General features: G+C 33.0%; 1 protein-coding gene across 2 annotated transcripts in view; it reads left to right on the forward strand.

Moving 5' to 3' along the window:
- The window catches only part of LOC145280008 (uncharacterized), a 116,932-nt gene that overhangs the window by 75,136 nt on the left and 23,668 nt on the right, over positions 1-18,128 (forward strand). For both annotated transcript variants that reach the window (XM_080131638.1, XM_080131637.1), the window contains exons 2-3: positions 10,654-10,694; positions 14,911-15,499. In XM_080131638.1, coding sequence (XP_079987764.1) covers positions 10,673-10,694; positions 14,911-15,499 — 611 coding nt within the window. In that variant the 5' untranslated portion in view covers positions 10,654-10,672. The remainder of the gene's footprint in view (positions 1-10,653; positions 10,695-14,910; positions 15,500-18,128) is intronic.

The raw sequence follows: 18,128 nt of genomic DNA on the forward strand, positions 1-18,128 counted from the left end.
ATTTAACTTGAAAATACTATTTTTAAAAATAGCATGGTAACATAAATGCATAAGCATAAACAATTCCAATACCACAAGTATATTTATATAACATTGATATTATTTTATTGATTGGATGGTATGTCTTACACATGTTTCGTTAGCTGGTATAGATTGGCTAAACAACTCATCAGAGACCCATATAAATTCATATTTTCAAGTTTTACGATGTTAAATTGTTGGGTGAATGTACAGAACAGTTACAATCCCCTCCCCCCGCTTTCCATATTAAGAACGTGTTTATAAATAATAACGTTTATTACAACACGGTACCTTCTATGCACAAGTACTCTCATTTAAAAATTAAAAAAAAATATTTCTTAGTAATTTTAGGAGGAGAAATAAAGTCTGAAACTCAAAACAAAAAGATGGCAAAAATGTTGTATTGATTCGTGTTCTCGTTCCTGTTTGTAGGGAAACGCTGTAAAATCACAAAAAAAAATGTTTTAGTAAGTATTGTTGGTAAATAAGAAGAACGCCTGATTCAAAGTCCGTAGTAAAAATTGTCTGGTCAGATTCAGTTCCTGATATTAAACTTCATTTGTAATATAACTTTCGGCAAGAGTTACACAAATTTATTAATTTATATTTATTGAATTGTTAGGTGGAAGTACAGAATTATTAACACAGTTCACTACCTCTCCATAGTAATAATGGCTTTCTAAATAATCTTATTATTTCAGCACTATCCGTATTCTGTAGAAGATTATTTAGAAAGTCATTCTTAACATAGGAAGGTGTGAGCGCTTTGTTAAAAATTCTGAACTTTCACCTAACAATTCAATAAATAAATTAATAAACAAATATTTAGTACAAAAGTTAGCAAGCCACAATAGGAAGTGGCTTAGCAGGAAGCCATTAATATCAGAAACAGAGTTTAATCAAACACCATCTACTGCGGACTTTGAGTCGAGTGTTCTTCTGGTTTGCCGTATTTTTCTCAAACCTATTAAACCATTTCTGTGTGAGTCGTGTTGCCTTGGGTCTTGTTTGTTTTTATTTTATTTTATTTCTGGTAATAATTACCTGGCACATGCGTAAACCTGGGAGGGGGATGTCTGGTTTATATGAGGGCCCAACCCGTGGATCAGTCGGAAAGGGAATTTAAATGAAAGAAAAAAATTATTCAGAAATTCCCTGACATATTTGACGCTATTGGTTGTCTACCTGGTGAATATACTATTCATGTGGACCCCAAAGTACTGCCAGTTGTGCATGCACCATGACGAATCATGATAGCTCTCAAAGAGAAGTTAAAATTGAAATTAGACTCCTTAATAGTACAGGGCATAATATCTCCAGTGACTGAACCAACACCATGGGTAAACTCATTTTTGTGTGTGACCAAAAACAACGGTTTGGTCAGACTATGCCTAGACCCTAAAGAAAGCAGTGTGCAAACCACATTCTGCAACTCCAATGTTTGAGGATGTCACTGCTGAGCTAAATGATGCAAGATGGTTCACAACCGTCGATCTTAAATCTGGGTACTGGCATCTAAAACTGGACGAGAATTCCAGAAGACTTACAACATTCATAACACTGTATGGTAGATACATGTTCAACAGGTTTCTTATGGGAGCAAAATGTGGCCAGGATGAATCTCAGAACCATGCAAAAGAATTTTGGTGACCTTAAAAATGTCCTTTCTACATGTGATGACATAATCATATATGAATTTGAAGGTCAACTAATGCTTAGGGCAAGAGAAATGTTAGTCATCGTTTTTGGCTTGGAGAGATTTCACCATTATGCGTGAGGTTACAAAATAATGATCTACACAGATCATAGGCCGTTGGAATCAATAGCACTCAAAAACTTACCCCCAAGACTTGCAAGGATGCTACTGAAAGTAGAAGGATACGATTTCACTGTGAATTATAAGCCAGGAAAAACAATACCAATTACAGACTGCCTATCACAACTATCACCTAGACCTAGCAAACACATTGAAGGAATTGACCTTTATGGCCACAGTATGGTGAACTACCTTAATTATTTATCAACCAGAATAGAGAACATCAGGGTTGAGACATTGCAAGACCCATTGCTAAAAGAACTTGCAAATATGGTAATGTCCAGCTGATCTGCAAATCGAACTGACTGCCCAAACTGCCTCCTACCAATTTGGAACTTTAGAGATGAGATTGGTGTCCAAGATGGTATTTTATTAAAGAACAATAAAATCATAATACCTGCCTCCCTACAAAGAGGTATATTGGAAGAACTTCAAGCATCACATCAAGGAGTTGAGAAAACCAGACTAAGAGCTTGGTCAGTTCTACATGTGGTAAGGATGAATAAAGACATTGAAGATAAAGTGCTTAATTGTCACACCTGCCAAAAATATCAGGTAAGTATCCCTGCTGAATCGATGCACCTGCATGAAACCCCTAGCTACCCTTGGCAATATGTCAGCACGGATTTGTTTTCTATGGCTGGAAGGGAACATCTACTTGTAGCGGACCAGTATAGTCGAAGTCCATTCATACAACGCCTCCACTCCACCTCAGCAGCAGCTGTCATCAAAAATATAAAGGCAATATTTGAGGAACAAGGTGTACCAGAAATTTTATATTCAGACAATGGCTCGCAGTTCATAAGCAAGGAAATTAATTTTTTTTTTTTCCAAATCATACAACTTTCTGCACAAGACATCGTTTGCATACTATCCGAAATCTAACAAATTTACCAAGAGGATGGTCAGAATATGCATAAAAAAACACTGCTAAAGGCACGAGAAACCGGACAAGACAATTATCTAGCAATGATGGCATATAGAGCCACACCCATGTCTGCAAACATCAAATCTCCAGCAGAATTGCTCAATGGTCGACAAATACGGACATCACTAGTATCCAAGCAGCAACTTGGTGATGAGCAGACAAGAACAGGACTACAGCAATACAAGGAGGGAACAAACAGCATAACAGACAACACTCACCTCTACATGTGAGGCAGAAAATCTCTGTCCAGTACAAGAAAACAAAGCTGTAGGAACCCAGAATCATTCAGCATCCTGCTGCAAAACCAAGATCATATATAGTCGAGTCACAAAGTGGTATCATCTACCGAAAGAATAGACAATTCATCAGACCAGCTAAAAGAAGGTCGATTCTTAAGGGCAGACCTCACCAACCACATGCATCTGAAGTAAGTGCATCACAAAGGGAACTGCACATCAGCAGTATCCTAACACCATACACACCTCACCAGGTCATCCCCAGACCCTAGCCAGAAGAAGGGGTCTGAGGGCCCGGCATCACCTACACATACAATGCAGCTGACTAGTGAATTACACACTAATGGATCCTGTATATCTACCCTTGAGCCGAGAAGATCCTGCAGATGTATAAAGGCTTCACAGAGACTAGACTTATAGAGTTACATCAATAATACTATATTCTCCCGTGAACTATAAATAATAATAATGAATGAATAAATAAAATAATTAGGTGAGCTCATTCTCAATTGAAGAAGGGAAATGTTGTATTAGTTAAGTCCCTTGGATAAATCGGAAGTTAGGAAGAGTTACTTCCCTTGTACATAGTCTGCCATGGTGACTTTTGTAAATAAAGCTTGTATTCTTTAGCTCTCGTTCTTTTTCTTATCCATTCTTTATCACAGCCATCCTATCGGATTAACTCCACAACATAAGAGTTCCCTCCCTATTTCCTGCTTTCCTGAGTATACTGACACGCAGAAGTTTAAATTTAATGTGAACAAACATCTCGCTACTCATCTTCTCATAATCCCCTTGTTAGACACGTTCCCGAATAGTAGCCAAGTGATAATACACCTTGTTTGAGGTGGAAAAAGAGTAAAAACAAAACAAAAAAAAAGTGAATGATTTTTTTTTTAAATGTTAATAACATAGGAGCAAAAAAAGGTGCTTATTCAGATTGGCACTTCAGTGTCCTTATTTGACGTCCCATCATTTGACAAAAGAAACAACCACTTCAAACTGCGCAAACACTGATTTAAAAATGTTTTATTATATGAAAAAAAAAAACATTTTTTTTTCAATAGGTTGACATGCAATCACGTGCACTCAAATAATTGAATCTCATTTTTATTTTCATGGTAACAGCGTGGGAGCAGAAATGTAAAATTTAACTAAATCTTAATATACTTTTAGTCAAAACACGAAAACCCACAAAAAATATTATAATAGGAATAAATGAAATATTGTTAAACATTTTGATGAACAATTTTCTGAAACCTTGGCGCATCGTTTGACAAAACAGTAACAGCCCCAAACCATACGGACATTGATTTTTAAATGTTTCATCAGATGATAAAAACTTCTTCTTTTTTTTAATTTTTACTCATTATAATCATAGTTGGCTTCATGTCCGTTTTACGTTTGATGGGACATTTTCGATATTTTTCATGATACCAATACAATTACAGATTCTAATTCTTTTTAAATCTCTAAATATATATATATATATATATATATATATATATATAATTTTTTTTGTGTTTGTGTGGGTCAGATTTCTGTAAAAGCCCGTGTAAAATGTGCATATATTTTCATAAATGTAAAAATACGCTTATGCGTGTGACATATAGATTTTAGTCTCTCTGGTAGTTTAAAATCGATGAATATTTATCATTTCATCATTAATACATGCCGTAGAAAATTAAGTTTTTAAACAAATAAAATAAATTGTTTTTGGCATCAGAAAATGGGCACACATTTTTTCCAATGCCAATCCTGATACCCAAAAAAGTTCTACTTTTTTTTCTTTTTTTTTTTTTGATTAATTGTCCCAGCACTATTTTTACAAGCTGGCATGCGTTCAACAGCTTTCAAAAATTGACTTCAAAACTTATCTTTGGTCAGCTTTCTTTGGAAGTCATTTCCTTAATTGAGGCAGAATTTTTATAGGACAGATGCCCTTCCTGACACCAACCCAAGGAGGTGATGAAGATCCGTATATTTTATTAAGATGCCATCGCTAGGTGATTAGCCACCAAGACTGAAAAGTGCTTTACTTGCAAAAATGTGTCAAGAGAATTGAAGATCTTAAAATGTTAACAATTGGTTAAGACATTTGACACCCAAATAGCCAAACTTTGTACAACATTTGCACAAATTTGATGTCACTTAATCAATTTTTAATTTTCACAAGAACCGGTTGACCTAAAATTAGTTTGCACAGATGATGAGAAGCAACTTCATGCCAGTTACCAAAAATATCCGCCGGTAGGACAATAATAACATTAGACCAATCAGAATCGATCCCTCTAACACTTATGATTGGCTAGTGTTGTATATAGTTAAATACGAATTATCTCCCTTGCTCACTCCTATTCTTTGGACAGCAACCTCCTACTCTAATACTGATAGCAATAGTTAAAAAAAAAATCTTTGTTGAATAAATGTGTATCAGTTGTCATTTCTGCTGCAAGAAAAGGGTTGTGCAGGAGAATAGAAATCATCACCCACTAGATTTTTGGGTTGGTTGGTTTTATGGCATATCAACCCTTTTTGGGGGGTTATTTAATGCTGAATGCAGTATTTTAGAAAAAGGTTTTATGCTTTAAGTTGTTTATATCTTCAAATATTTATTCATGGTGTTTGGTTTGTTTCGTAGAAAAAATAAAATTGTAGCTTTTTACTTTTGCAGAACAGGATTTGAAGTTTTGCAATGGAGAAGGGGGGAAAAATCAATGACATCAATGTTTGGTGCATTTTTGTTCAGGAAGACAGTATCTTCAGACAAGGTATCTTGTGCTACCAGATCAAGTTAACAGGTATTAGCACTACAAAGCCAAAGTGAATCTGGGAGCAATAAAAGAAAAAAAAAGACATTATGACGATGCCTACGATATAGGTGGTGTCAAACCGACAGATTGTGTCTTGCTGATTTTACAATAGCCATAGTATGCATGTTCGAAAGTCAAACACGTCTGACAAAGGCATTTTTTTTTTTTATGTAAGAGTCACCACTTATCAAGGCCAAGAGGCCAATCGAGGATAAGGGTTAAATATTGTACAGTATCAGAATCATAGTAATCGTTAGTAGTGGAAATTCCATAAATTTGTTAACTTAAGTGGAACGGCTCATCAAGAACTTTCTCCATCTGACCATGCTAACACAAGTAAGAACACAATGTAAAACATTTAAAAAAATAGTACATATATATAGTACACACACACACACACACACACACACATTGTATGCATAGCTTATTCCATCATTACATTTTAATTTGTTTCATGTGTCTATCCGTTACACGTCGGCATGGTATTGCTTTCTATAAATTTAAATTTATTTTATACACACTAAACAATGCTTCAAGCAAACTACGTTTACCTTTTTCTTTATATTAAATACTATTCCCTGCTGCATTACTTCTTTAAATTTGGCCATATAGTGTGTAAATCATACACATTACTAGTGTTGGGACGATTAATCTGAAGTTCGAAAAATCAGAACTTTTGGGGGCATCGGAATCAGAAAAATTTGTGCCTATTTCCTGATTCCCCAAAACGATTCTTTTAATTATTATTTCACCAACAAAAAACTAAAATCAATAAATGTTTATCTTCTTTTTTTTTATTTAAACTATCAGTAAAGCTAAAATCTATAGATCATCTTCCTTACAAGTGTGTGTTTCCATTTAAGAAAGTATTTGCACATTTAGCGTGTTTTTATGGTAATCGGGACGATATAGTTTTATAGTTAAATATTTAGAGATCTCTGAAGAATCGGAATCGGTAATTGTATTAGAATTGGGGAAAAATATTGAAATTGTCCCATCACTACACAACACCAAAGATGCGACTGCAAAAAGGAAAAAGTACCACAATTGTGATTAACCAGCATAAAATTGTCTTAAAAAAAATCATTGATTACATCTAACATGTCCTGCATTATTGACCAAGCTCCAACCTCTGTTCAGGATGTTTACATGCAATTGCCTAAAAAACGTAGAATCTCATTATTTTTCTGGTAGTAGGGGAGGGGGGGGGGGAGATTTAGTGAGATGGGGCTTATGTTAAACTATAAATAAATCCTTTTTTGCAATTATTTATTTTGCCAAAAAAAAAAAAAAGTTGTATTACAATTTTATGTGCATATATAATCAGACTTCCAGTCTATTTTTCATGATCAAACCCAAAAATCACATATATGTATTTACCTAGGGTATCTTGATCAAAACAATATATATTTATCAAAATGAGCAGGACATAAAGATGGTGTCTCGGTAAAACACTGGTCTCCATCATCTCAATGAGTAGGCATCAGTGGGAGCATTTTTGTAGCTTTTGTATTCACAATATATATATATATATATATATATATATATATATATATATATATATATATATATATGATTAGTTTGTTTTTTTTGTTTGTTTTTTTTGGAAAAAGAAATCCAACAGAGTGCTCAATTAAAAGTAAAATCCGAAAAATAAGAGTGTATATATATTTTGTATTTTGTGTATAGAAAGTTGTTAGATGAGATAAGTCATTGGTACCGTCGGTTTCACGCCTGATAATTAGGACCGGTTTAGATATCTACATCAAGCTCTCTTCAGCCAATACTCATCCCTTGATGAGTATTGGCTGAAGAGAGCTTGATATGGATATCTAAAACGGTCCTAATTATCAAGCTTGAAACCGACGGTACCAATGACTTGTTTCATCTAACAACTTTCTGTACACAAAATATAAATATATATATATATTATTTACATGTTCATTCTGATATATATATTTATATATGTATGTATTTTTTTTTACCTAAATAATTTACCTAAAAATCATTAACATCACGCATAAATTTTAGTATTTTATTTGTATTTTTTTTACTCACTAAAGATTTGGTGTAGTAATTACAGCCAGAAAAGTTTTTTTTTTTTTTTTTCGAACTTCTCATTTTGGGTTTCTGAAAATGGATTTATTCAAGATTAAAACATTTTAGCTCTGAACTTTTTGGAATGTAATCTTATCTTTATTACAGGTTTAGTAAAAATGTCGGCTATATTATTTTCAGATTCTGCATAATTACTAGTCATAGATTTTTAATGACTTCATTTCTTATGAAATGATATTTGATATCAATATGGTTCAACCTTTGATGAATCATAGTTATTTGCTAATAAGATACTGCTCTGGTTGTCACAATGAATTACTATTACTTTTTTACTTAGACTTGGTTTTAAAATAGGCTTTAGAAGGGTGTTTAGAAAAATTGCTTCTTGTGCTGAGTGCATAAGTGCAACAAACTCCGCTTCACATATAGAAAGGACCACAATTTGTTGTTTTTTAGTTTTCCAAGAAATCATAAGTCCAGTCTTTGACAGTCTAAAACAGTATCCCGTTTATACTTTTTTGATCCTCAGAGTTACTGAATAAGCATTTTTTACATTCATTTGATATATTTTTAAATTGTATTGAGCAGCAAGTTGCAATGAAATTCTAATTGTCGTTAAATTTGTCATTGGTGAGAATGCGGCAAAATATTCGACCCCAGAAATTTGGGAAAAAACCTTTTGCAACAAATCTTGCTTTAAAAGTTTCATTGCCAGAAGCTGTGATTTCTTTTTTTTTTTTTTTTTAAGAAAACCCAGCGAGAGAAATTATATTTTTATCCTCTGGTTTCAGTACCATTTCATATGTATTATTTTCAGATAAAGCTACCAATTCAGATTGCATAGTTTCTTTCCATTCTTTGTGATTTTTTGAATTAATCGCCTCAATATAACTTCCTGGTGTGCTTTTCAGTGAGTAACAGTAATCTATTGCGTAGTCTTGTAGCTTTTCAATTTTTAACAAGTTTGGCTTTTTTCGATTCCTTATCGGGTATCAATGTGTCAGGTTATTATTTACTGCAATTGTCATTAGTATTAATATTTTCGTTGTGATCAACAAAAACACTAGGTAATATTTCCTCGCATTTTTCGTCCATTGGTTCTTCATTTTTTAAATTAAATGTGTCATTAAATTTTACACATCTAACTTTTTTTATGGCATTTTGGTCTGAAAAATAGATAAAGTAAGCTGGGTTGCTTTTATTGTGAACTATGAAAATACCTTTTTCACTTTTAATATTCAGTTTACTGGTATTTTCTATAAATGCAAAACAATTTGAACCTCAAATCTGTAAATGGATGGTCACATTCAATACTGCCAAGACTAAGTTTGTTTCCTTCAATAACTACAAGAAACCTTCTCTACCACCAATAGCAATGGCTAAGAACACATTACCTAAAAGTACTTCCTTTAAACTCCTCAGCCTAACATTTACAAGGAACATGAACTGGAATAGATACATTGAGAGCATTGCCAAGGCTGCTGCAAAGAAGGTGGGCTCTCTCTACCATGCCAGAAATTACTTGTGCGTGAAAGTATCGTGTATCTCTATAAGGCCACCATTTGCCCATGTATGGAGTACTGTTGTCGCATTTGGGCCTGTGCATCTGCTGCTAGTCTTTGACTCCTGAAAAGGGTTCAAAAGAGAGTTGCCAACCTGATAGGTCCTGAACTGTCATCTAGGCTTCAGCCTCTGTCCCATCAACGAAATGTTGCATCCCTCTGCCTGTTCTACACATATTTTAATGGTGAATGCTCTGACGAACTACAAGCACTTGTACCTCCTCGACGTGACTACCCCCGACAAACCCGACAAGCAATTAAGTCCCACCCCTTTACAGTAGAGATCCCTAGGTGTAAGAAAGCCTTTTACTCCAATAGTTTCTTCCCCAGAACTGCTAGACTTTGGAACTCCCTTCCGGGATTCTGCTTTCCCAACTGTACTGACATGCAGAAGTTCAAGTGTAATGTGAACAAACATCTTTCTATTCATCTCCCTTCATAATGCTCCTGCAACTTATGTCCCCGATAGAACACCCCTACTTCAAAGTGGCACTGTGAAAATTGATAAAAAACATTATCTTAAAGAATAAAGTTAGGATTTTCTTTTGATAAAATATTAATTGAAATTTGCAAAACACATCCTTGAACCTAATACTTTAATTTTAGGAAAATTTTTGGAGGAGTGCAGACCAAAAAAAAAAATGGTTTGGAGCCAATGATTTAAATGATGGCTTATGAAGTAAACTGTTGAAACTTGTTATTTGATGATGCATAGTACTGTATAAATTTGACCTATTTCTCTCTCTCTTTATTTTGGCCATTGTTTTTTTTTGTTGTTGCATTGGAGTTTTTTTTGTTGTTGGAAGCATTTATAAAAAAACAAAAACTCCATTATTTGCTCCGGGCTGCATCTTATTTTCTTGTTGATTTATTTATATATTCTTACAGAAACTTAATCTATATGATTGCACTTTTCAGGCCATTCCCTGTAAGTATAGTGGAAGAGCCCCAAACATACGTTTGGTCATGTTCACATTCGATACCCTAGAGAAAGAATCTTTCTTGCAACATAATTTCCTGCACACATCAGCTTAACCTCTAATTTAACTTCTAATAGAAAATTGTTGCGATTTTTTCTACTTAAAAAAATAGTTTTCCATGTAAAATTATATTAACGCACCCACAAATGAATTTTTGTTCTAATTTGTCATTTTTTGTTTTAATGTTTTTCTCCATTTTCGTGTTCCCCCATCTAATTTTCTTTTTTTTCTTATTACAGATGTTAATAAAAGAAACAAATGGCAGCTACAGTTTCTCCTGGTAATTTTGTTTTCCTTGACGAGTTATTTATTTATAAGTATTTCTGGATCTTGTATACCTAAAGCACCCTAGACTAATATGCTAAACAAAATAAAAATTCTATGAGCAAAATCTTTTTTCCTAGAACTGCTCGTCTGTGGAACACAATACCATAGAACTGCTTCCCAGCTGACTATAACATAACTGTCTTCAAGTCCAACATAAAGTTCTTGATGAGCTGCCCTCTTAAATAAATGAACTCATTCAATTTCCACCATTACTGATCATCATGGTACCCATTGACGCTTGTCCTTGAATGGCCTCTAGGCCTTAATAAGCGATGACTATATGGTAAAAAACAAAACAAAAAAATTACATAGCTGGAATGCTCTTTACAACTTCACTTAAGTAAGACACTTTATCAAATCTCCAATGCTAACGATTACTGCAATACTATCCCATTGATTACTGCACATGCAATAACCCTTATCCCCGAGTGGCTTCCGGGCCTTGATAAGTGGTGACTTCCATGTAAGAAAAACAAAAAACTTCACTTTTTCGTTATCATTTAAAAAGATTTTTTCATTACATTTTCACCCCAAACATAGCATAGCGCCACTTTGATGTAGGGGACTACTATCGGAAACATAAGTTGCAGGGATACTATGTAGGGAGTTGAGCAGCAAGATGTCTGTTCACATTACGCTTGAACTTCTGCATGTCAGTACAGTTAGGGAAGCAGGAACCCGGAAGTGAGTTCCAAAGTCTAGCAGTTCTGGGGAAAAAGCTGTTAGAGTAGAAGGCTTTCTGGCATAAGGGTGGGATTTTGCTGCATGTCAGGTTTGTCGGGGGGGTATAAGGATTTGTAGTTTGGAGCATCTACCTTAGAATACTTGATTAGAGCTTTTGTTTAATTAAAAATTTAAAACGTGAAAAAAGAAGGGTTTTTTTTTTTTTTTTTTTTTTTTTTTTTTTCCAATACAGCCCGAAACCAGTCTTGTAACAAATGCTCAGGTGTGTAGCAATCCCATATTTTGTCGTACTATTTTGTTTTCGAGCAAATACATAAAGTTTAGTGCCGAGTAATCGGCCCATCATCCAATCAAATGTCTTGGTGTAGAAATTTGTTGGACTACTGTTAGCACCTACGCAGTCTAACCTTTTCCCACTTTTAAACCTGTTAGAATCAAATCGCACTTAGAATTGGATGCACTAAGGCTGCCCCATCCAACTTGCCAGCCTAGAATGGAATCTGTTAGGATGTATGCTCTTCCCCTTTCTTTTTGTAAATATCATAATTTTGTTGTTTTTAATTCCTTTCAAATTCTGCTAAAATAAAAGGTATTTTCTGTTTTAACACCCTTTTGATGGACTACTGCTATTGTAATTGTCTGTATTTTTGAGATGAGGTGTTTTCATTGATTGAGATTGTCGGACTGACTTCCTCATCTTGGTTGTTATAGTCACAACATTCCGGCAGTGACATATGGCCGAGTGGTCCTAGACGTTGTATCAAAGTTTACAGTTACCCAAAGGTGTTGAGTTCAATCCTGAACGAACGCAGTGAAAAAGTAACATTCAAAACAGAGAATCAGCAACTATGTCCCAGAGCCTAGCTGGAGTCCGAACACGGTACCCCCATAATAATAATAAAGGGTTGGGTTTGAGACTCCGAACAAGCGGTTCCCCAGTTCGATACAAAACACCTGATGAAGGCCGAAGGGCAAAACGTCCGAAACGTTGTGACTATAACAACCAAGATGAGGAAGTCAGTCCGACAATCTCAATCGACTACTGCTATCTCAACACTCGTCTTTTAAAATTATGATTTTTTTATAAGCTGATTTTTTTTTTATGTTGAAAACGAATATCACATTTAAATTTGGGGCAGACAAGTAGTTTTCTTGATATTAAGACATTACTTTTTTCTGTGACCCAGAGGGATATTCTGTGAAACTGTTTTGGACATTTTTTGTCAGTATAATGGTCGATCTTGACTAAAACTTCAATATTTATAGATACTTGATCACCCCAACTTCATCGATTTAACTTCTAAAAATAGTTACCCTGATTTGAACTTGCAACCTGATCTGGAATCAGAAGGACCATCGACCTCAGCTAAAATTTTTATTGGGTACTTCTTTGGATGGTGATCCAAGTTTTGGCAAAATCATGTCAGCATCTTCGTTCATGGTTATGGAAGCAGTTGAAAGATGCCAACATGATTAGCCAATCAGTAATCAGTAGACAACAAATTTCAATGAATTCATGGAATTAAAAAAAAAAAAAATTCTTGAAACATAAAAATACTTTTTTTTTCTTTTATGGTTGTTTTCATGTTTTCTTTATAAAAAAAACATTATTTATTAATTGAAAAAGAAAACAAAAACAATTTGAAACTTTTTTTTTCCCCTTTGGAAAAAAAAAGTAAATTTTTATTTTAACTGCAACTTAACATCCACCTTTAAATTGATAACTTTTATAGATTTTCTAGTATGCTGAAAACGAATATCGCATTCAAATTTGGGCAGACAAGTAGTTTCCTGGATATTAAGACATTTTTTTTCCAATGTATTACTTAATAAATGTCAGTGTCAGTTGCCATTCTTAACATGGGAAAGAGGAGGCTGTTTTGTAACATGCATGTATATTAGTACTTGTTCAGTTGAGAGAAAACATGGCCGCCAGTGAAAACATAATGAATTACATTGAATAATAAAAGTTTTACTATCCAAAAAACTACTTGTCTGCCCCAAATTTTAATGTGATATTCGTTTTCAGCATACACGAAAACCTATGAAAGTCATCAATTTAATGGTGAATGCTGAGTTGCAGTTAAAGTAAAAAAAATTTTTTTTTTTAAATTTAGATACTGTTCTTAATGAAATAAAAGCTTATTTTTCTTTCATACAATTAAACAAAACAAATGGTAACTATTTTTTTTTTTTACATTTTTATTTTAAATTTTTTTTTCAATATTGTTATTTTGCCCGTTTGGTTGCAATGTTGCATTTTGAATTTAGTATTTCTGACAGTCTTACTATTGTCAGTATCTTCTGGCCATTTCCGTAACTTTGTCGAAAGATGCTGACGTGATGTTTTCAGAATTTTAATAAGTATCTATAATTGTTATAGATACTAGTGATGGGATGATTACGATATTTTTCCCGATTCCAATACAATTACTGATTCCGATTCTCTAAATAATTTCTAAATATTTAACAAAAAAGTTATTTCCTCGATTACCATAAAAAACATGTTAAATGTGCAGATATTTTCACACAAACAAATAAAAAACACTTGTGAGGAATGATGTATAAATTTTAGTTTAAAATCAAAAATATTTATTTTATTACTATTTTTTGTTTTATTTTACTTCAGTCGAAGTCCTCAGAAATCAGGGGGGCCCACAACCTGGGGCTAACACTTGAACTCTAATGCAACAGGTTATGGATATGACCTTAAACTATATCTAGTGGTGAGGCCCCAGCTTGCGGGCTTTGGGGAGTGTGGATTGCTCCCAGGTCCACTCTGACCCGGAGTGGTAGTACCTGTTAGGGTCCAAACTATGGGTTGAATAGAAACCGACTTGAAAACAACAAATATATTCTATTAAAAAATTTTTTTTCCAAATCTTTGGATTCGGCATTAAATAACCTGAAAAGGGTTGATATGCCGTAAAACAAGAACAACCATCTAATGGAACGTTTGAATATCTATGTATCTCATATAAAGTTCTTTATCTCTCAAACACTGAAATTGAGAACATAATCTTTCTCTCCCCAATTATTCATTTTCATATGTTATAGTATAGCTTTCATTTTGGTCTCTTGGTCTTACTCGATTCCAGGACAAGAATTTATCTAGTCTGGTGGAGTATCCAGCATTGTACTATTACTTGAAGTAATATCACGTGGAGAAGGGGCACCATTCCTCGTAAAATCTAATGTGAAGTGGAGATTTTTGTTTTAAACAAAATTAAATAAAAAAAAAAAGATAATTATAAGAAATCGTTTTTGGCATTGAAAAAAAATTCCCAATCCGATTCTGATATTCAAAAAAGTTCCGATTTCGATTAATTAACCCAGATACCTACTGGCTTCATTTTCATCCATTTAACATATTGTAGTGCATATTTTCTATTTTGTGAGTGAAGAGAGTGGGAGGGAGGGGTTAAATAAATGTTTGCATTTGAGCGATTGTTTTTTTGCATTTTTTTTTTTTTTTTTTTTTTCAGATAACTCCCAGACGGATGAGAAAGATGATGATGCAGGTGATGCTGACAATGAGGTGTTCCCACACACTCTACTCGACCTTCCGTGGCAAGATGTTTTGTGGACCAAAGTACTAGCTCACTTATCTGTTACAGATTGCTTCTCTCTCCGACAAGTCAGCCAGGAATACAAGAAAATGATCGAGGACTATTTCAGCTCGTGTTCAAAACTTGATCTGGCGGATATTGCTCACTGTATTACGCCAACGGCATTTGAAATCCTTGTCAAAGATAACACCTCATTCCAAATGATGATTCTAAAAGACTGTCGGTTTCTCACCAAATCAATCTTAATTCCTGTGATTGAGAGAAACACTCGGATAAAGCATCTGTCCATCAAAAACTGTACCTCGCTTGGAGACTGCATCGTTCTTACTATATCAACTTCCTGCCGTCAGTTAACTCATCTGAATCTGTCCGGATGTACATGGCTTCATAATGTCGGTCTTGTGACTATAGCCTACAAGTGTCATCTGCTGGATTATCTCAACATAAAGAACTGTTCAAATATTACAGATGAAGGCATCCGTACTTTGGTGTTTCACTGTCACAAGTAATTCCTTTTTTATTCTTTTAATTCATTTTTTTATTATTATTTGTTTCATTTTTTTATTCTTTAAATTCTAAATTCTTTATTTTACTTATTTATTTATTTAATTATTTATTAATTTAATTATTTATTTTTAAAATTTATTTTTTAATGTATTTTTTTTCAATATTTTCCTCTAAATTTTCAAATTTTTATTTTAATTTTTTCATTTATTTTTAATTTATTTTTTATTTAATTTTTTTTTTAATTTATTTAAAAAAATTTTTTTGACTTTTTAAATTTATTTTTGAAATCTATTAATTTATTTTGTAATTTATTTTAATTTTTTCATTTATTTAAAATCTTATAATTAAAAAAATATTCTTTAATCTTTTCTAAAGCTTGTATACTCTTATTTGCTTAATTTTATTTTTTTGGTAGATATTTAGAATTGCATTTGATTAATAAAAAGCAAAGATACAGACAAATCTTTATGATGTACGTATTTGTCATGAAACGAGGACATCATATTCTAAAAATCATGTAAATTAATAAAGTAGTCTTTTATTTTCAATTAAGAAAATGAAATTTTATAAATTTTAGTGATTTAAAGTTTTATTTTTAATACAAACAAAATCCTTTGTAGTCAAATTGAGTTGTCACCCTTGAATTTTAAAACAAAATGGTAGTTCCTGGACTGTCTCGCCTTCTCATAAAATTTGATTTTCTTAGTTAAAAAAAACAACTATTTTATCAATTTATGTGATTTTTGGAATATGACATCTTTGTTCCATGTATGTACATCACAAACATTTGTCTCTATTTTTGTTCGTTTTGTTCGGGGTTTCTTTTTTTTTTGTTTTTTTTTCATTAAATTCTGAATGTGCACCATTTTTTTCAATACAATGTTTTCATATAAGTATAAATATGAACTGGCAGGTACTGGTGGTTAATGTGAATTGATAGTTTTGGTGTGCCAAGTTCAAATCCAGTCAGTTCCATAGCACTACTTTCACTGATGGATGTTGGCAACTTTCATATATTCTCTCCTGTCACAGGGTTCGCACAGACTCGAAAAGTCTTTGAATTTTGACTTTTGCCTTAAAAAGGCCTTATTTCTATTATTTCTTTGAAAAAATCCTTGAAAATATGAAAAATGTCTTAAATGGGCATTGAAAATTGTATTCCTTATGTTCAGTAAAAATTTGCGTAGAAATATTACAAATAGAATCGAAATAACTATTAAATTATGTTTTAAGTATTAATAAAAATACCTTTTAAAATATTTTTAAAATATTGGAAATAAAATCGAAATACATTGTTTTTGAAATTGCAGAGTATTCGTGAGGATACAAGAGTTACGTCCCATTATCACAAAGCAAAACAACCTTAGAATAAAGGGACATAACTTTTTTCTTTTTTTTTTTTTCAGTCTCAACGGCCTAGTTTTCAATTATCACAAATATGGAGGGGGGGCGCAAATCTACCTCTATTTTTACTTTCATTCATAATTCAATTTTTTGGAGGGAGAAGAGTAGTGACAACCGGCAAAATTAAAAATGACCGCCCCCCCTCACCCTATAAAATAAACTTTCTTTGTGCAAACAGGACTCTCCAATGACGCATCCCACCCTCCCACTCCCATACAAAAAAAAAAATTTGCGAAAACCTAAAATGAGACTGGCTGGGCTGAAAAAAAAAAAAAAAATGAACAAGAGGATTGGAAATTTAAAAGTCATAAAGAGAGTTAATATTTGAGATAAAAAAGATAAATAAAAACTACTAAAAAACACAAATGATGCAGATAGATTGCAAAGTAAGTTTTATTAGTTATAGTAACATTTGTTTGTTGTGTATTTGATTCTTTTTACCACTATTTTGAATCGCTGTGGATTGTAGAACCCCAAATTTTGTTTTGGCATCGACAAAAGTCAGTTTTGTCTGGTTTAAATAACGTTTTTGTAATTATTTTTTTAATTCGTTTCGTCAACCAAATTAAGTATTATTTCATTAGAAATATTGTAAACAATTGTGTACTATTTTCATTTCTTTCTCTCTCATATCATTTAATATGGTTATAAAAAAATTCAGTTTAGCTCAGACTTATTGTTTCCTTTTTTATCGTTCAATGTTTTATAAAAGAAAAATGTGAATAATTTTGAAGCGACCAGCACAGAGCAATAAAATCGTGCTCTTTTTGTTCCAAATGGAGTTTCTATCACTTTTTTTTTTTTTAGTCCAACAATAGTGAGCGTGCTTCTTTTTATCTATAAAAGGAATTAAAATTTATAAGGCAATACAATGCAGAGGTGATAATAGATATTCCAAAATTTGCTTCAGTTTGTGTCTATCCAAATTAGTGGATAAATGTTTGGCATCCGGTAGGATGCGCCATCCCCAGCTTGAACAAACTGAAAAAAAATTATGATGGAATAAGTTATGCAGATTCACCTTTTATTGATACCATAATCCCTATATATATATATAAAATGAACTCATTTTTCCCCTCTGATTTTGACCTTAATAAGGATTGAAAATCAAGATATTTCATGCAAATGTAATATGCACAAACTGCAGCACATTATCAAGATGGCGGAACCTAGCACCTGCGACTTCATATAAAACATTTTGATATTTCCCAATATGGTCAAGT

This window comes from Euprymna scolopes, chromosome 7 (assembly GCF_053919585.1).
Source record: "Euprymna scolopes isolate OS-2025 chromosome 7, ASM5391958v1, whole genome shotgun sequence".
Taxonomy (NCBI): domain Eukaryota; kingdom Metazoa; phylum Mollusca; class Cephalopoda; order Sepiida; family Sepiolidae; genus Euprymna; species Euprymna scolopes.